The sequence below is a fragment of the Papaver somniferum genome, chromosome 7, assembly GCF_003573695.1.
Source record: "Papaver somniferum cultivar HN1 chromosome 7, ASM357369v1, whole genome shotgun sequence".
Classification (NCBI taxonomy): domain Eukaryota; kingdom Viridiplantae; phylum Streptophyta; class Magnoliopsida; order Ranunculales; family Papaveraceae; genus Papaver; species Papaver somniferum.
In genome coordinates, this window is record NC_039364.1 from 188264420 (window position 1) to 188285604 (window position 21185).

The following is a 21185-nucleotide window of genomic DNA, read 5'->3' on the forward strand; positions in this document are numbered from 1 at the left end:
TGTCCACAGTACCAGTCCTCTCTTGTCACTGCCCTGTAAATACCCTCTCATGTTGGCCTTGTACATACATTGTTTCACTTTGTTACTTCCTCACTGTCACTTTCTGTTTGCTCACTGTCTTTCTTTACCATTCTTGTTCACTGCTCTCTTGTTACTGCCCACTTTGCTCTCAGCTCTGTCACTTCTCTTCTGCTTTAAGCCCACTGTAAACTCTTAAGGTTAAAGACAGGCCCAGTTCACTGTGAAAGCCCAACTCAATCAAAGCTTAGCTCACATCAAAACCCCAGTTTAATTCATTTCAAAACCACTGAGCCCAAGAGCACTTCAAGATCATTGAGCCCAGTCTACAGTTCTCTCCAAAGCCTAGTTTACTGATAGGTTAAAGCTAAAGCCCAGTTCATTCCCAAAGAACTCAAAGGCCCAAAGCACAATCATAACCCATTGGTTACCAAAATCCATTGGTACCCAAAGCCCAACAATAGCAATTTAGAGCCCAAAATAGCTAGAAAACTCCAAAACACACCCAGTCTCTGTGGATCGACCCGTACTTGCACGAGCTACAACTGACGACCGTGCACTTGCGGTATTACTGTAGGCATCCATTTATTGTCCTATTTTCACATCTTTCCCGGGCCCACCAAGTTTTTGGCGCCGCTGCCGGGGACTGGTGCTGTGTTTTTCTTGTAGTTTTATTAGCTATTTTTGCATTTCACTGCATAGCATTTGCATCTGCATCTGCTTCACTTCATTTGCTGTTGGACCTGCTGTTCTGAACCAGTTTTTCCTCTGCTGGGACGCCACCAAGGAAAAGAACCAAGGCCCAACTGGGTTTTTGCAACAATATCAGAGCAGCTGGGCTGTGCTAAAAAGGTAAACCCATTCAGAGAACCCGAATTGTGTGCTTCCAATTTTTAATTGTGGGCTTGTAATATTAAAGCCAATTTTTGGGCTTTTTATTTTCTGTTGGGTTTGTAATTAATTTTTGTGGGCTTGTTTGTTTAATTTGTGGGCTTGTATTTAATTTTTGTGAGCTTGTTTAATTTGGACTGGTATTTTGTATTCTGGGTTTTTAAACCCAGCTGAGCTTGTAACCGATCACGCTAGGTTAACTCGTTAGTGGGCCGAGTACCCAAATTCTAGGCCGAGATTTTGGACTCAGTTTCACCAAACGTTTTCAAACCAGCTGAGCCAAAGCAAACACAAAACCAACAGTGGGCTTGCTCCCATTCAAAAACCAAATTTTATTTTCTGTTAAAAAAAAAAAAAAAAAAAATCCAAATGTCTCCCGCCAAAACCAAATGTCTCCCGACAAAACCAAATTTTTCCCAAGAAGTCCAATCCCATTAAAAACCAAATTTTCTTGTAGATAATGTGTTAGTTAAATTTCCTTTTATATATATTTTGTGCTCATCCATTGTGACTCCGAATATGTTGGAGTTTTGCCTTGGATAACGGAGTTTTAATTCTGCTTTCGCCGAAATCGGGTATTCTCTCTCCTTTTACTCTACTCAGCATGTCCCTTTCCATATGTTGCATTTTAATTCTTTCCATATTTTTAAACATTGAGGACAATGTTTAGTTTAGGTTTGGGGGTATAGAGTAGATACCACGATAATATGCCATAATTGAAAACAAAACTCCATCTTTTTGAAAAAATTGAAAAATTCCAAAAAAATTAGAAAAATGATAAAAACATAAAAATGGAGCTCATTTACCTTGAAATGTTGACTCTTGTGCAAATATGTAATTTTTAGGAGTCTTAGTCTAGATATTTAGGCACCCTGATTCTAGCACAATTCACATAGTGATAAGAAACTTGCACGCGCACGATCTACCAATACATGTATAGCCTCGATATTCAAGGTGTTTGATAGGAAGTCACGATTGCCAATCACTTTAGAATACTGAATGAGACTTGACTAGCTTGTTCTTTGGTTGGCTGGGATAGAAGTTGGAGGATACGTTAAGAAAAGCAACCATAGAATTTGACCGGATGCATTCGATAAGGGCCACCTCTTGCTAAGAGTCATGTAATTATGTTTTTCTTTTTGTTCATGTATCAAAAGTGTCACTATGTTGTAAAGATCAAAGTTATTTCTTACAAAAAAAAAAAAAAATCAAGTATTTATTCCATGTTTTGTCATGTTAAAGACAATAGTTCTCTCTTGTTCCAAAAATAAAAGAGAGTAATCAATGTAAATAAGAGTCATGTAAAGAGTCATCTTTTTGTTGTAAATAGTCTTGTAATAAGCAAGGAGGGTGCAGCCATCGATGTATAACGCGGGTAAACTGAAATGTCACCAACTCATTGGGTGAACATTCACAATTCTCGTAAAGCCGGACAGCTAGCTTGGCTTAGAATTCGGTTCTTAGCCTAAAAACTATCTCTTGGTGATTAGTAGTCATAACTTCAGGTCATTCTAGACACATGTGTAGATACACTTTACACTCTTATCACATGTCCTTTTTTTGTTATCAGTGCTAGGATTGTGCCTTGGATAGCTAGATTGACATCTCCATTTTGTTGTGAGCTTAAACTGACTTGCACATGTCACATTTGATGGAATCTGAGCTTATATTTTGACCTAGAACTTTGTAGGTACGTTCTAAGCAAACCTTCACGAGACTTCAACTCGTCCACTAGGGACACTTAGTGGTTCAAAAGGCTTAGTGCATATGCTAAATGCATTCGAGAGACCAGCGACAGTGGTATAGTTAGGATTTCCTTAGTTTTGTTTTACTTGAGGACAAGTAAAATTCAGGTTTGGGGGTATTTGATGAGTGCCAAATATTGTATATATTTATCCCTTTTTGTTGGCATTTAACTCATCCTTTGTGCATTAATTCTACATTTTATCCCATATTCTGTATTTTCATTGTTTTCAAGAATAAATATTTTTCTTACTTAATTTTATATTTTTAGGTAATAAATAAAGTCTGGATGACTTGCGGAGCGGAAAAGAGCTGAAGAGTGGTGAAAAGCCGGAAGAAATTACGCAAGGAAGCCGCAAAGAATGGTGCGCACAAGACCAAAAAGTTAGGAATGGGCTCAAGAAGGAAGAATTGTTCTTAAAGAAGATATGGGCTTGGCATACCCAAGGCCCAAAACCCTTACCCAAAACCATTTTCTATATCCATACCCGCCTCCATTCTCAGCCGTGAGATCGGATCCATCTCATCATCCAATGGTCGCTTCTTCATCGTTCATCAAAATCTGAAGTCCCTGCAAAACACCATAGTACCTAAATTCCAAGCCTTCAGATTAGATCACATTTAGATCCTACGGTCGCTTCTTTGCCTGCTCATCAAATCTCGATACTTCCGCTTAACACTACAACACCTAACCTCGATCTTCGCCGTCAGTTTTGATGTATCTCGTCATCCAACGGTCTCCCCTCATCCATTTCCATCGCGCCGTTGGATCATTCCATCATCTTATAATCCTACGGTCCAGCTTCGCGAAACATCAAAATCCTCTACACCTGCTCAACACACTAGTATCCTATACCTATACCCTAACCAAACGCCCCCTCCTTCTTCTCCATCGACTTCTTCTCTTCCCCCCCCCTCTCTGCAACAGAACCACCTTCTCCATCATCACCACTACCCACTCCACTGCCACGCCACCACCTCTACCTGTCTCACATCATCCCTAAACTACCAACCCATCATCACCCCCTAACTATCTAGCCCCCTATTCCCTCAATCTCTCACGTTTCTTCCCTGAAACCCTAAGCGTGAGAGGTTGATGAAGTAGGTGACCTAGAGAAGAAATCAAGGTATCGGAAAGGCACCAGGAGAAGCAGAGAAGACATGGGTCGATGCTAATTGAGGAGATTTGTCACATCAAGGTAAGAAAAAAAACCCAAGCCCAGTTCACAATTGAACTGTTGAGCCCAAGTTCACAGTTCATTCCAAAATCATTCAAAGGCCCAAGGCCTAAAGCACTTCATCATTACAAACAAACCCACTAAGCCCAAAGCACAATTAGAAGCCCAATAGCAATTTAGAGCCCAAATAGCTAGAAAACTCCAAAACACTCCCAGTCTCTGTGGATCGACCCGTACTTGCACGAGCTACAACTGACGACCGTGCACTTGCGGTATTACTGTAGGCCCGTTTTTATCGCTTAATTTTCACACTCCTCCGGGCCCACCAAGTTTTTGGCGTCGTTGCCGGGGATTGGTGCTGTGTTTTTCTTGTAGTTTTATTAGCTATTTTTGCATTTCACTGCATAGCATTTGCATCTGCATCTGCTTCACTTCATTTGCTGTTGGGCCTGCTGTTCTGAACATGTTTTCCTCTGCTGGGACGCCACCAAGGAAAAGAACCAAAGCCCAACTGGGTTTTTGCAACAATATCAGAGCAGCTGGGCTGTGCTTAAAAGGTAACCCATTTAAGAGAACCCGAATTGTGGGCTTCCAATTTTTAATTGTGGGCTTGTAATATTAAAGCCAATTTTTGGGTTTTTTATTTTCTGTTGGGTTTGTAATTAATTTTTGTGGGCTTGTTTGTTTAATTTGTGGGCTTGTTTAAATTCTTTCATTGGACTTGTATTTTGGACTCTGGGTTTAAACCCAGCTGAGCTTGTAACCGATTGTGGGCTTGTTTCCACTCAAGAGTGGACCTCGAAACCAAAGTTTTAAAACAAACGTCGGGCCTTAACCAACTAGGCCAAATTAAACTTTCAAAATTAAAACTTAGTGTTTCGTGGGCCGCAGCCTTCCTCCCATTCCATTAGAGGACCAACAGTGGGCTTGCTCCCAATTTCAAAAACCAAAAATTTCTCCCATAAAAACCAAAGTTTTCCAAATGTTTCCCTAAAAAACCAAAATTTTTCTTTTTCCCATCAAAGCCAAATGTCTCCCGACAAAACCAAATTTTTCCCAAAAAGTCCAATCCCATTAAAAACCAAATTTTCTTGTAGATAATGTGTTAGTTAAATTTCCTTTTGTATATATTTTGTGCTCATCCATTGTGACTCCAAATATGTTGGAGTTTTGCCTTGGATAACGGAGTTTTAATTCTGCTTTCGCCGAAATCGGGTATTCTCTCTCCTTTTACTCTACTCAGCATGTCCCTTTCCATATGTTGCATTTTAATTCTTTCCATATTTTTAAACATTGAGGACAATGTTTAGTTTAGGTTTGGGGGTATAGAGTAGATACCACGATAATATGCCATAATTGAAAACAAAACTCCATCTTTTTGAAAAAATTGAAAAATTCCAAAAAAATTAGAAAAATGATAAAAACATAAAAATGGAGCTCATTTACCTTGAAATGTTGACTCTTGTGCAAATATGTAATTATTAAGAGTCTTAGTCTAGATATTTAGGCACCCTGATTCTAGCACAATTCACATGTGATAAGAAACTTGCACGCGCACGATCTACCAATACATGTATAGCCTCGATCTTCAAGGTGTTTGATAGGAAGTTAGATTGCCAATCACTTTAGAATACTGAATGAGACTTGACTAGCTTGTTCTTTGGTTGGCTGGGATAGAAGTTGGAGGATACGTTAAGAAAAGCAACCATAGAATTTGACCGGATGCATTCGATAAGGGCCACCTCTTGCTAAGAGTCATGTAATTATGTTTTTCTTTTTGTTCATGTATCAAAAGTGTCACTATGTTGTAAAGATCAAAGTTTTTTCTTGAAAAAAAAAATAAAAACAAAAAATCAAGTATTTATTTATTCCATGTTTTGTCATGTTAAAGACAATAGTTCTCTCTTGTTCCAAAAATAAAAGAGAGTAATCAATGTAAATAAGAGTCATGTAAAGAGTCATCTTTTTGTTGTAAATAGTCTTGTAATAAGCAAGGAGGGTGCATCCATCGATGTATAACGCGGGTAAACTGAAATATCACCAACTCATTGGGTGAACATTCACAATTCTCGTAAAGCCGGACAGCTAGCTTGGCTTAGAATTCGGTTCTTAGCCTAAAAACTATCTCTTGGTGGTTAGTAGTCATAACTTCAGGTCATTCTAGAAACATGTGTAGATACACTTTACACTCTTATCACATGTCTTTATTTGTTATCAGTGCTAGGATTGTGCCTTCGATAGCTAGATTGACATTTCCATTTTGCTGTGAGCTTAAACTGCCTTGCACATGTCACATTTGATGGAATATGAGCTTATATTTTGACCTAGAACTTTGTAGGTACGTTCTAAGCAAACCTTCACGAGACTTCACTCGTCCACTAGGGACACTTAGTGGTTTAAAAGGCTTAGTACATACGCTAAATGCATTCGAGAGACCAGCGACAGTGGTATAGTTAGCATTTCCTTAGTTTTGTTTTACTTGAGGACAAGTAAAATTCAGGTTTGGGGGTATTTGATGAGTGCCAAATAATGTATATATTTATCCCTTTTTGTTGGCATTTAACTCATCCTTTGTGCATTAATTCTACATTTTATCCCATATTCTGTATTTTCATTGTTTTCAAGAATAAATATTTTTCTTACTTAATTTTATATTTTTAGGTAATAAATAAAGTCTGGATGACTTGCGGAGCGGAAAAGAGCTGAAGAGTGGTGAAAAGCCGGAAGAAATTACGCAAGGAAGCCGCAAAGAATGGTGCGCACAAGACCAAAAAGTTAGGAATGGGCTCAAGAAGGAAGAATTGTTCTTAAAGAAGATATGGGCTTGGCATACCCAAGACCCAAAACCCTTACCCAAACCCATTTTCTATATCCATACCCGCCTCCATCTTCAGCCGTCAGATTAGATTACATCTGAATCCGATGGTCGCTTCACTATAGTGCATCAAAATCTGAAGTTCTTGTCAAACATCATAGTTCCTAAATTCTAAGCCTTCAGATTAGATTGCATTTGAATCCTACGGTCGCTTCTTTGACTATGCATCAAATCTCAATACTTCCGCTTAACACCATAGTACCTAACTCCATCTTGCGCCGTCGGTTTCGTTGTATCTATGCATCCGACGGTAGCTACAAGCTCCACTCCGTCTCTCCGTCAGATTGTTCTATCAAATCCACATCCCACGGCCTAGCTTCGAAGATCATCCAACTTGATATCCCCGATCAACACTTTAACACCAAACCCTATACTACCCAAACAAACAGCCCCTCCCCTTCTTTCCATCGACCTCATCCCTCTCTGCAACTCCACCACCTTCTTCACCTGCTACAACCACCATGCAACCACCATACCATCATCACAACCACCTATATTACCTAAACCACCTAATACCCCTCTCTCTAGCCCTCTATTTCACTGATTTCTCACCATTCTTTTCTCTGAAACCCTAGGTGAGAAATCAGTCAAATAGGTGAGTCTAGAGTAGCAGTTGGCGCATGGGAATAGAGCAGGAAGAGATTACAAGGCATGGGTCGACGTTAATTGGGATTGATTTCAGCGAATTAGGTGAGAATACCAAACCCTAATTTCAACTGTTTTGGGAATTTTTGAGGGAATTGTGTAAAACCCTAAATTGGGGGAATTGGGTATAAATAGAGGCTTTGGGGTGTTGTATTGGATATCTCTGGACTAGCCAGTGTATCCCCATGAGGGCTGGACTAGCCAGTTCCTCTTGGGTAGATTTTTCTTCCCTGTTTTGTATTTGTAGATTTAATTTTAATTTTCAATTTTAATTCCAAATTCAGTTTTAGTTTATCTTGTTTCAATTCAGTTTGTTTTATGTTTTAATTCACATTTCATTCTAGTTCACATGTTAGTTTGTAGTTCTCTGTTTAGTAAATGTTTTTTTGTTGTTGCTGTTTTGTGAGCTCACATGTGTATGTGTATAGCTAGGCTGAGATGATGCCTTAAGTCACTGTTAGTGGTGGAATGATAGGTTATAATTCATGTAAATAGAATTGATTGAGAAATGGAGGAAATTAGTGCTCAACTGTGCTTGTGATTGATTGTGCTGTCAAAAGACAGTCAATGCTAGGAGTACACAGTTGAGCAAGCTTTTTATCTTTCCATTCCATTTATGTATGCCCTGGAACATAGGCAGGCTTGAACCTTCACCTAGCTCCATTAGGGACAGGGATTTAACATATAATTACACTATCTGGCTAGGTCACAAGGTGGATCCATAACCTAGTTGTGTTGTTTCTCTGTTTTGTATCTGTAGTTTTGCTCCCCTGCCATTGCCCTTGGCTTAGGCCTTGGTTTGCAACTGTCTTGATTTATCACTACCACATTGCCACTACCATGCCATTGTTAATATGCACATGTAGATCACTGTTGTTTTATCATTGTATATATTGCCACATTGTATATAATGACACTATCTCCATTGCCATTGTCCACTTTCCCTTTGATATATTGCCCTGTTTTGCCTTGTTCTGCCCTGTTTTGCTTCCCTGCCCAGCCTGCATTACCCTATTGCTGCTGTTGTGCCTCTCTTCCTTTGCCTGTGCTGTCCACAGTACCAGTCCTCTCTTGTCACTGCCCTGTAAATACCCTCTCATGTTGGCCTTGTACATACATTGTTTCACTTTGTTACTTCATCACTGTCACTTTCTGTTTTCTCACTGTCTTTCTTTACCATTCTTGTTCACTGCTCTCTTGTTACTGCCCACTTTGCTCTCAGCTCCGTCACTTCTCTTCTGCTTTAAGCCCACTGTAAACTCTTAAGGTTAAAGACAGGCCCAGTTCACTGTGAAAGCCCAACTCAATCAAAGCTTAGCTCACATCAAAACCCCAGTTTAATTCATTTCAAAACCACTGAGCCCAAGAGCACTTCAAGATCATTGAGCCCAGTCTACAGTTCTCTCCAAAGCCTAGTTTAATGATAGGCTAAAGCTAAAGCCCAGTTCATTCCCAAAGAACTCAAGGCCCAAAGCACAATCATAACCCATTGGTTACCAAAATCCATTGGTACCCAAAGCCCAACAATAGCAATTTAGAGCCCAAAATAGATAGAAAACTCCAAAACACACCCAGTCTCTGTGGATCGACCCGTACTTGCACGAGCTACAACTGACGACCGTGCACTTGCGGTATTACTGTAGGCCCGTTTCATTTCGCTTCAATTTTATACGCTTTCCCGGGCCCACCACGTCGTACTTACTGAAAAGTCTGTAGGAAGAAATGAGTGAAAGAATCACGTAAAAACCGACAACTGAAAAGGTAATTCCGATAGACACTGTTGCCTTTTTACAGAATCCACCATACGACCCACAGGCTTCACTCCATGTCACAGCAACATCACCTTTGTTAGCCAAGTAAACTACCTCTGCTGATACAGATCCTGCTGCTAGTATCACATATGTCACAACCTACAACACCAACAAGCATATACTTACATGTTTAAGGTTGAGTTTGATCTCTGTGTACGTTTACATGTTAAAAATGAGTTGATCATTACCTGATCGAAGATGAAAACTGTCCATGCTCCTCGCCTGGACATGGAAGGGGCGGTGGTACCAGTGGATGAGCGAAATACGGATGTAATATAAAAAACTAAAAAAAAAACGGTAATACCCGCCACCCTATCCTACCCGTCGGGTAGGACCTTATCAGTTTAGTGGCGGATAGGGTGGCGGGTAAAAAATTTCTTACCCGCTAGTCAGCGAGTAGGATGGCGAAATAGGCCATATCCTACCCACCCTACCGGTTGTGCAGTCCTAATATAGATTACATGATCATATATGTATAACAATCAGTATAGTAATATACCCAATTTTATAAAAATTGTCAGTCATTAGCAGGATTGTGCAATTTAGGGTTCCCATTATTCTTTACCCGATTAATGGGCTTATTTTTGTGGTTTATTTCACCTGATTTCGTTACAAAACTAGGGTCTTCGATTCGATTAATGTTTCAATTTAGGTAGAATCTGATGACTTAATTTGACAACTTTGGGGTTTTGAAGAAAGATCAAATTCCATAGGAATTTTAGATAGGTAACCACCTGTTATTACTCTTTCTTTCTTTTTTCATCTACAGAAAATGTAATGGAAGTGGCGGATGTGATGGTATTGATGTGAGGAAGAAGAAGAAGCAAAAGAAAAGGAGGATAAAGAAAGAGAGTTAACAATAAGTATATATGTATGGTCGGAATTTGTTCTGTTGCACTTTCGAAATTCCCTTAATAGATCCTTTACATTTCTGATATTTATGAATGTTGGGATCTTAGTTTGCTCTGAAATTTATCAAATTCAATTTCTAGCAATCTTCCTTCAAATTTTATTTGGTCAAATTTCTTCAATTTTATTTTCTGCTGAAATCCCCAAATATTTATCTCAAACTTCTACACTACATTTCAATAGTTTATGAGTCTGATTCAACAAGTGTAATGGAGGAATTCCTGGGACTTTTTATTCTCTTCAACAACTTGAATATCATTGGTTTGTTAATGCACTTGAGTATACAGGGAACTGCAAGTCTTTGTTTTGTAATGTTTCTTTTAATCCTCTGTCCTTACGAATCATTCACTTGGTGCTTAATGCGTTTTACTGACACTGCTCCACTTGGTTAATGAATATTTGGATATTAACAGTCATTTATATGATATGTGTGTTTGAGCTCCAATCCTTCACCCCTTGCATGAATCTTGCTGTGTTTCTTTTCCATTACATTTTAAATGTTTCTCCTTTGAGAGACTAATGCATTGTTCACAATCTTAGTTTCCTATGTTAAGTGACTAAGGCATTGTTTACTGTTTTGTATACATTTCCACTGGACCCTAAGTAGAGGCATCTTACATTGTTGACTTCTGAAGGATTTGTGTTGTTGTTTGTTAGGTTCCCAAAGTTGTTGATTAAATGGAATGGATCTTCAATGCACGACAGTCCATGATGATGGCGATTAGGTTAGCGAATCTTTTGATATTTTGCCATCTTGCATTTTCGACATGTTGTTTAAAGGTTTATGTGAGAATTGCTGCATTTTTTTTTGTGCTTACGACATTTAAGTGTTAAGATGGATTTGATATTGGTGTTGTTAGTAAACTAGGTGCTTAGAAGTTTAAGGTTAGGACCTGACCTGTAATGGTAGATTTCCAAAACTCATACCATGATCAAATTATAAGTTAATTGACTTATTTATAATAATATCGAGTTAATGATATAAGATTGCATTTTCAACGGTATGTAATGTTTGTTGGAATCGGAAAGTGTTGCGTATTGGAGTGTTGCGGATTGGAGTAGTACAGTAGTCGATTGTTTTAATCTTTGTTATTAATTTTTGAGGCGTGACTATGTTGACTTTGTTGTTGTTTGGCACCTTAGTTGTACTTGAGTCCACTTAACAAGGCCAGTAGGTTATATGCAGATTATGTGAAAACTGCAGTATAGAAATGGGGTATGCACTAATGAAAGTCACAACTTAAGTTCAAGATTGACTGTTGTTCAAACATGTTTTAGTACTTTGAAATTGAATATTCTCGAAAAGACAATCTTTTATTATGAGAGCAGAAGGAAAAATTGCTTTCGAACACGATAATATGGCCCATACTATCTCAAATTCCATCTAACTTCAATTCTTCATACTCAATTATAAACTCAAATACTTTCAAACAGAAAATATGTACTACAATATTTCAAATGTAATACTATTAGTTTTCATCATTTGAGCAGTATCATATTACGGTGATAGCTTTTTTTTATCGGTTGCCTTAAATTTCTTTTTAATTCTCTCAGTATGTTAGCAATGGTGAATCTCCACCGATGCCCCAATTCTCGTAGCTAGCTGGACTTCGTCAGTTGATTAGTACCTCCAACAAAGGGCAATCAACAATCTGATTACCTAAGAGGCCCAAAGTTATTGAAGAAGCACGACTTCAGGAGTTGATGGCCATGAGAAGTGGAGGAGGGAAAGACAATATCTGCATGAAATGGACTCACAATGCATTGTACAACAAATGAACGTTTTAAGGAGCCGATATGAAAGAGAAGCAAACCAACTAACGAAAGAAAAACAATTTCGATGTGAAGTCGCATTTTCTTTTCGATTTTTTTGTGCATCGCATGTACCTGCAAAACGGCGTGGCAGGCGCATCGCGCGTGCCTGTTATACTAGTGCATATAAAGGCAAGAGAAGCAAATGTAAATCAAATAAAAGGGATTGGAACATTTCACTTGATTGAGTATTTCCTGTAAAACACATCAAAAGATAGTAATAATAAGGTATGCAAAAATAAAAGTAAACAAAAACCATAAAAAGAAAATAAAAACAATAAAATAAAAATCTACCTACTGGGATGTACATAAAGGATCCCCATAAACTAATAACCTGAAAATTTGGGGATCACCCAAAATACAGTATTTACAAATGATAGTTTTGCACTAATGTTATGATACCTTGAAGAAGGTGAAACTATCAAAAAGAAATATTACCCCCGAACCTGGTTTTCACTTCACATGGAAGTGAGTAAAGAACAAAATATGGAGATGATATTGGGATTGGGGAATTCTCAATTGATTCATGCACGATGTCAGGAACAAGCAAATTCTCTGGGTATTTGGATGCAAAGTAATCCAACAAAATTTTAGAAGCACACAATTCTGTCACAGTGTGACAATTAGAGTCTTACTGCTCTGACAGTTAAGTAGTTACTGTAGATCTGTTGTATGCTTAAATACTTGTTAAGGGAAGGTATCGGATGTCGACACGTGTGTTGCATCCATTGAGTACTGGTTAGGGTCACTGATTAGTATTTAGCTGTCCTGTAAGAATACCTTCCTGATCTATCTGAACTTTAATGAAGTTTATTTCTTTGGTTGTGCCGTTTGAGCACAGATTTGGCATGAGTTTCGATTCAGGAGGTGATTTCATCACCGATCTATCCTAATTTCAGAATTTGTTTGAAAAATTGTTGTATCAATACAACATTTGGCATCAGAGCAGTTCCATTTCACTCAAATCACCTACAATTTTTTTTCTTCATCATGACCTTGAAGGATGTTGAATCAGAGGTTCAGCAACTCAAAGGATCTTATGATAAACTTACTACAGACGTGACTGATATTCGTGGTGCAGTTGATAAGCTGTCAAAAAATTTTGAAACCCTTCTCAAGTTCTTGGATAAGCCACCACTCACTCCTGAGAAAGAATCTGGATCTCATTCAGAGGCTAATGAGACTCACACCTTTCCTCCTCCGTTTTACACTGCTCCTCAATATCGAGTTTCTAAACTAGATTTTCCACGATTCGATGGTGATAATCCGAGGGGTTGGATACAAAAAAGAAAAGATACTTAAAACTTAATGGAATTGAAGATCACATGAAGGTAAATATTGCTGCAATTTACTTAGAGGGTAAAGCCGAAAAATGGTTTTTAAATTTTCAGGTCAATCGACCTCGTATTACATGGCCATATTTAACTACTCATTTAATTGCTAGATTTTAAAATCCAATTGAAGAAAATTTTGTGGGTAGTTTCAATAAATTAGTTCAACTCTCTACTGTGGATGATTATTATGAAGCATTTGAGTCCTTAAAAGCATTATTGTTGAACATGAATCCTACTCTTACTGAGGATTACTTCGTTATGAGTTTTTTGAGTGGTCTCAAGGAGGAGATTGGCAAGTCTGTATCCATGTTTCAACCCGCAACACTTACTGAGGCTTTCTCACTAGCTAGACTTCAGGAACAGAAAGTCAATCTAGCTGCTTCAACCAACAAACAAATTACTAGATCTTTTAACACCTCATATTCTTCTAACAGACAATACCCTTCACCCTCCTTTCTACCTAAACCCATTTTAACCACCTAAATCTATACCCCTAACACCAAAATCTTTTTTCACACCTCAGTACAAGCCTTCCACTACAAGCCCCACAATTGAAAGACTCACTCCAGAGGAGATGCAAAAGAGAAGGGATCAAGGACTGTGTTATAATTGTGATGTTGTTTACAAACCAGGCCACCTATGCAAAGGGAAACAAAAGATATTCATGTTACAGATGGAATCCTCTGACTCACAAGAAACTGAGGAAGAGGATGAGGTTTTTGAGGAAGCTGTAGAATCACCAGTGCAATCTGACATGGAGATATCATTACATGCTCTTACATGCACTGTCACAGGAGACACCATCAGAATACCTGGCATTCTTCATAAGCACAAGGTGTCCATATTAATTGATTCAGGTAGTACCACTAGCTTTATCGATAGTACTTTAGCTGTTAAAATCCATTGCCCTATCACTCAAACTGCTCCTATGATGGTGACTGTAGCCAATGGTGACAAAACTGTGAGTAATGGTCTATGTCCTTAACTTCAATGGAGTATGCAGGGCCATCATGTTACTGAAGATTTGAGAATTTTACCTTTAGGGGGATGTGATATTGTGCTTGGAGCTGACTGGCTCAGAAAATTGGGTGAGGTGCTATTTAACTTTTCTAAGTTAAGTATTTCTTTCAAGCATCATAACAAGAAAATTACTTTACAAGGTGCTCCTCCATCTACTTCCTTACTCATGGTTAGTGGCTCAGCTGTCAAAAGGTTTATTTCAAAAACTACTCATGGAGTTATTGGTCATTTATTCTCTATATCTACCACTCCTCCTTCTTCACCTCCTACAACTATCTCCCCATTGTTACAAGAGTTCAATGAAATATTTCAGGAACCTACTCAACTTCCACCTAAAAGAAGTTTGGATCACAAAATTCCACTGCAACCATTTTCAACACCAATAAACCAAAGAGCTTATAAATGCCCATATATCCAAAAAGCTACAGTTGAACAGCTTGTGAAAGACATGCTTAACTCTGGTGTAATTCAACCTAGCCACAGTCCATTTGCTTCTCCAATTTTATTAGTCAAAAAGAAGGATAACTCTTGGAGATTCTGTGTTGATTACAGAAAGTCAACAACATCACCATTAAAGATAAATTCCCCATTCCAATTGTGGATGAATTATTAGATGAGTTGAAGGGTGCCATTATCTTCACCAAGATTGACCTTAGAGATGGTTATCATCAGATTAGAGTTCATGAGTTGGACATCTTCAAAACAGCTTTTAGGACTCATCAAGGGCATTATGAGTTCAAGGTCATGCCATTTGGCCTGACAAATGCACCATCTACATTCCAGGCTTTAATGAATGAGATTTTTCAGCCTTACTTGAGGAAATTTGTTCTTGTTTTCTTTGATGACATCCTTGTTTACATCCCCAGTATGGAGGACCATTTAGAGCATTTAAAGATTGTTTTTTCTCTCCTTAGACAGCACCAACTCTTTGCTAAGATGTCTAAGTGTTGCTTTGTCCAACCTTCTTTGGAGTACCTTGGACACATAATTACAGCTAATGGTATTTATGCTGATCCATCTAAGATTGCTTGTATGCAAAATTGGCCACTGCCCAAGACCATCAAGGAGTTAAGAGGTTTTTTGGGGCTTACTGGTTACTACAGGAAATTTTTCCAGGGGTATGGCTTGATCAGTAAACCTTTAACATCTCTTCTCAAGAATAATTCCTTCCTATGGAGCCCAGCTGCAACCACTGCATTTGAACAGCTCAAGCAAGCAATGATAACTACTCCCATTTTGGCTTTACCTGACTTCACTAAACCTTTTATTGTGGAAAGTGATGCAAGTGACACATGTTTAGGTGCAGTACTCATCCAAGAGGGCAAACCCATTTCTTTTTTCAGCAAGCCCTTGGGTCCAAGAGCTCAAGCACTTTCTACTTATGAGAAAGAATTTCTTGCCATTGTCATGGCTGTGCAAAGATGGATACAATACTTACAGGGCTCCAAGTTCATCATCAGAACAGATCATCAAAGTCTGAAATATTTTCTTGAGCAAAAGATCACTACTCCATTGCAGCAAAGATGACTAATCAAACTCTTGGGTTTTGATTACAGTATTGAATACAAAAAAGGGTATGACAATGTGGTAGATGATGCTCTTTCCAGAAGGCCCATGGACTATGATACTTGCCATTCAGTAATTCTCTCTACACCAACTTGGGTTTAAGAAGTAACCACCAGCTATACTACTGATGATAAGGCACAACACCTTATTTCTCAACTTCTTCTCAACCCTAATAGTGTTGCACACTTCACTTACAAGGATGTGTTTTGAGGTACAAGAATAAGCTCTACATTGGAGAAGGAAGCAATATCAGACACAACCTTCTTACTTCACTACATGCATCTGCCATTGGTGGTCATTCAAGTATCCAAGCAACTTCTGTTAGAGATAGAAGTCATTTTTATTGGAGGGGCATGCATAGAGACATTGTGATCTTTGTTTCTCAATGTGAGGTTTGTCAAAAGAACAAAAGTGATATGACAAATTATGCTGGATTGCTTCAACCTCTTCCTATTCCGGAGCAGGCATGGCAGCATATCACTATGGACTTCATAAAGGGCCTCCCTATCAGCAACAAGAAAAGTGTCATCCTAGTGATTGTTGATAGGTTGACTAAATATGCACATTTTGTTGCTCTTCAACATCCATACACAGCTGCCACTGTAGACAAGGCTTTTCTAACTCAGGTTTTTAAGTTGCATGGTCTGCCTTCATCCATTGTGTCTGACAGGGATAAGGTATTCACTAGCCATTTTTGGCAAGACTTATTCAAGGCACTAGGGACAAGCCTTAACCTTAGCACATCTTATCACCCTCAGACAGATGGACAAACTGAGAGGGTGAATGCTTGCTTAGAAAATTACTTAAGATGCCTCACAGGGCACAAGCCTAGCAAATGGAGTGAGTGGCTAGCTCTAGCTGAATGGTGGTACAATACCAGCTTTCATACCAGCTTGAAGATTTCTCCATTCCAAGCACTTTATGGGTATGTACCTCCTCACTTAGATTTTCCTTCTCAAATCACTACTCCAGTAGAAGCAGTTGAAGTTTACCTTAAAGAGAGAGCAGCTTGTCTTGATGTTCTCAAAGAATCCCTCCATAAGGTTCAAGAGAGAATGAAACTGTATGCTGACCAGTCCAGAAAAGATAGATCCTTTGCAGTGGGGGATATGGTGTATTTGAAACTCCAGCCTTACAGACAAGCCTCCCTAGCCTTGCGCAAGAACTTTAAACTCTCCTCCAAGTTTTATGGACCATTTCAGGTGTTGCAAAGAATTGGACCAGTGGCTTACAAATTGGAGCTTCCTTCTCATGCGCGCATTCACCCTGTCTTCCATGTATCTCAGATTAAGCAACATATTGGCCTCAAGCACACCCCATCCACCACTCTGCCAATTATGGATCATGAAGGAGCAATTATAATGGTTCCTCAGCAAGTCTTGCGCAGCCACACCATGTTAAGGGGCAAACAATTGATTCGACAAGTTTGATTCAATGGACTAATTCATCACCTGAAGATGCTACATGGGAGGATGTTTCTAATGTCAGAGCTCACTACCCAAAGTTTATCCTTGAGGACAAGGATCATTTTCAGGGGAAGGCAATGTCACAGTGTGACAATTTGAGTCTTACTGCTCTGACAGTTAAGTAGTTACTGTAGGTCTGCTGTTAGTAATTTTGTTGTGTGCTTAAATACTTGTTAAGGGAAGTTATCAGATGTAGACATGTGTGTTGCATCCATTGAGTATTGGTTAGGGTCACTGATTAGTATTTAACCGTCCTGTAAGAATACCTTCCTGATCTATCTGAACTTTAATGAAGTTTACTTCTTTGGCTGCGTCGTTTGAGCACATATTTGGCCTGAGTTTCGATTCATGAGGTGATTTCATCACCGATCTATCCTAATTTCAGAATCTGTTTGACAAATTGTTGTATCAATACAACAAATTCTAACCCTAAATTAGGTAACTTTTGGAAGTCTAGGGGTCTATAAACAACCTCTAATTCGGGTGAATGATATTGTGAGATAGATTCATCTACGGAATTAGGAAAACCATCCACAAGGTCATCTATATATTATGTCTTTAAAAGAGAGTCACTATAAAACTGATCATCATCAACATATAACCTCTGGCATTCAAGAACTCTTAATATTTGATCTAATCTAGACGATATCTTGTTATAATACTCCTCATATATCGTTTTATATGATTGTTGACTTACCATATTCGAAAAATCAACTTCATAACATTGGGATTGATACTCATCTGAATAACCACCCATATCGAAGTGGCGAGGATTTGAACTTCCATACCTGAGACGATTATAAGCACAAATTTCTTTATATCGTGGCCCGTACATATATTCCCCAATATCATCTCAGATGACGTCTCATGAGAAGGAGTCATCATCTTTAAAAAGGTACCTCAAATAAAGTTCTAAAACACAAAACAAGTTAAAAGAAAAAAAATAAAACAAAAAATACTGTACAAAAAATAAAATAAAAAACCTAATTACGATTAGAAAAAAAAACTAATTACAATATTCCACAACTGCTCTCCGGCAGCGGCGCCAAAAACATGGTAGGGTTAGAAACCTACAATAAATATACTGCAAGTATACATTGTCTAACTAGTAGACAATGACAAGTACAGTTCGAACCCACGAGGAGTGTGAAAATACTACTACTAACTAATATCAAGAATAACTAATCAAATTCAATATTTTAGAAATTTATGGATTGGTAACTAAAATAAAAAAACTGGAAAAGCTAGATAATAAAAGATGTAACCAAGATTATGGAGGTGTTAAGGATTCGGGAATCTGTTATAGATGAGTCACTTGTACTCATCGCAATGCACAAGATATTTTCGTTTAAAAACTATCGACAGGAATTATCCAAAGGATAGTTTGTTCTCACTTCAATTTCATGGCGATACTGTAGGATCAGAATCTCGCAGCAATAATGCCTCAGCGAAATTATTAACAACACAACACGACAGTGTCGCAGAACAACTTCAGAAACGACATAATAAACGACATCATCCAAATCACGAGAAAAGTGTGACGATCCTGCGAAAATAAGGAAGTTTGCGAGATTGATATTTATAAGGTTGCGAGAATGTCGCAAGTCATATCCAAAAAATAAAGGACAGATTAGCTGTCATCCACTATGTATTTCCATATAAATAGTCATTCAGTTGTAAAGAAAAGGGGAGAGATCTTTTTTGAGTAAGAAGCAAGTAAATAGGAGAGAGAAAATCTAGAGCAGTGGTTATTTTTAATTCCTTTATCTTTTCTTGTAAGATTATTCAAAGATTCATCAATAAAATTAAGATTGCTAATCCAAAAATGAGTTGAATGTTAATGAAATCTTGTGAGGGGTGTAGTGTAGGAAATTCTGCAACTACATAATGGCGTTAGAAACAGGGACGAAGATTGAAGAACACCCTAGAAAAGGTTGAAGATTAATATTCTGATTTGTGGGAAATTAGAATAACTGGTGAAAATTTTACGGAATCTATTACAATTCATTAGATTGAAGAAATAGCTAGAAGGAGGAATATATCCGAACAACTAACAACCGCTAGAAGAAGAAGTAAAAGACTTGCTGGAAGGGAGAGAAGTGAACAGGAGAATCTACTAGAATAAGAAATGATGGAGAAAATCAAATTCAACAACAAATTCAATAAACACCGGTACAAAATAGAACTATGGATTATGATAGAGTGAGCATACATACTTGGCGATCAAATTCAGCAGATGAAGAAGAAGAACGACAAACGAGAAATAATAGACAAACAGAGGGAGGACAAGAAATAGTTGAAGGAATAATTCGTGAAGACGCGGAAATTTGAGCAGTAGAGATGTTGAGACGAAGAATGCATGAAGAAAGAAGGGGTGAGACAGAAGAGTGTGCAAATCTAACAAGGCAAAATCACGAATTGAGGATGGAAAATATGAGACTACAGAGTAGAAGATCAAGAATTACTACAAGATCGTATTCAAGATCGACTAGAAGAGAGATGGGGCGAAACTCATCCACAGTTAATGCTGGAAATAATATTCGATAAGAAACATGAAATCCGAATGAAGAACATCGCGAAGGTAGAGAAAGGACTGATGATCGTTACATTCCACAAAATAAAACTTTTGATGATAGGCAAAATGATAGAAATCAAGAGAATGGACAACGTCAGAGACGAAATAATCAAGATGGCGAAGGGAATCGAGAGGAAGGAAGAAGAATTTTACATGAGAGAGAAACTCAAAGAAATCAACAAACGATTGAAAAAGAAATTGAAAGACACTATGCTGAACAAGCACGTTTAACTTGCGAACGTGAAAGATTGAGAGCGGAAATGGAAGAACAAGAGCTTCATGAGGCAATTCGCCAGAAAAATCATGACAATCGAGAAAGAAGGCGTACACAAAACCGGAATAACGGTAATCTCAATGAAGAGTATGATAGAGTACAGAGGAGGTATGAAAGACAACGAATGGAATTGATAAGAAATGAACAAAATCATGGAGGGGAAAATGAGAGACATCATCATATACAAATTCAAGATAGATATGAGGAAGAAAACCGCAGGAGAAGACGAGATGAGGATGATGAAGAAGAAGAAATGCAAAATTTCGCGAGAGAAGAAATACATGAACGCAGAAGAAGGGAGGCGAAATTAAAAAGACCAATGGATCAAAATTCAGGCGTAAATGAACAAATCTTAAAAGAATTGGAAGGAATGAGAGGAATGTTAAATAATAGAGGAGAAGTAGGCAGAAGACAATTAAATGAAGCTATAGAAGAAGTTGTGAAAACTCCATTTACAAGAGAAGTACAACTAGGAGGAATACCTCCGAAATGCAATTTGCCCGCATTAACCAACATTTTTGATGGAACAACTTGTACAATTCAACACATTAAAGCCTACGTGAGGTGCATGTTACAGTGGGAAAATCATGATGCCGTATTGTGCAAGTATTTTGCATCCAGTCTAACATGAGAGGCGTTAAAATGGTTCGAAGGTCTACTAAAAAATACAATAACATCTTTCAATCATTTGCAGACCAAATTCTTGGGGGCCTATATAAGTAACAGTTCTTCGCGACCTGGTATTGAAGATGTGTTTGGATTAAAACAAAGGATTGGCGAAAGTCTGAAGCATCTGACCAAAAGGTGGAGGACTATGTGTAGTGAGATGGATGTCCGTGTGGATGAGAGATATCTTATCTTGTCATTTATCAATGCTATGTTCGCAACCAATCTATTATATGTCCAAATTTTCAGAGTCAAGAACACCATCACAATGACCGAACTGCGAGAACTTCAGGAAGAGTATATTGCTCTAGAGGAAAGGAAAAATGAAATGGAATCATACCTAGTTGCGAACTCCAATTCACAAGCAGCGAATGCAAGCTTATTACCTAAACTAATAAATAC

General features: G+C 38.2%; 1 protein-coding gene and 1 long non-coding RNA gene across 3 annotated transcripts in view; one reads left to right on the forward strand and one right to left on the reverse strand.

Moving 5' to 3' along the window:
- The window catches only part of LOC113293226 (CASP-like protein 2A1), a 13404-nt gene extending 3974 nt beyond the window's left edge, over positions 1–9430 (reverse strand). The window contains exons 1-2 of the mRNA XM_026541928.1: positions 9350–9430; positions 9042–9260 (exon numbers count right to left, since the gene is read on the reverse strand). Of these exons, the coding sequence (XP_026397713.1) occupies positions 9042–9260; positions 9350–9391 (261 nt within the window). The 5' untranslated portion in view covers positions 9392–9430. The remainder of the gene's footprint in view (positions 1–9041; positions 9261–9349) is intronic.
- Positions 9431–9683: 253 nt separating this feature from the next.
- On the forward strand, positions 9684–12066 carry LOC113293227. Of its 2 annotated transcripts, XR_003332146.1 has the most exons (3): positions 9684–10032; positions 10728–10795; positions 11625–12066. It is a non-coding gene; the product is annotated as an uncharacterized LOC113293227 (long non-coding RNA). The 2 variants fall into 2 exon arrangements; XR_003332145.1 differs by having other exon boundaries at positions 9684–10795.
- The last annotated feature ends 9119 nt before the right edge of the window (positions 12067–21185 follow it).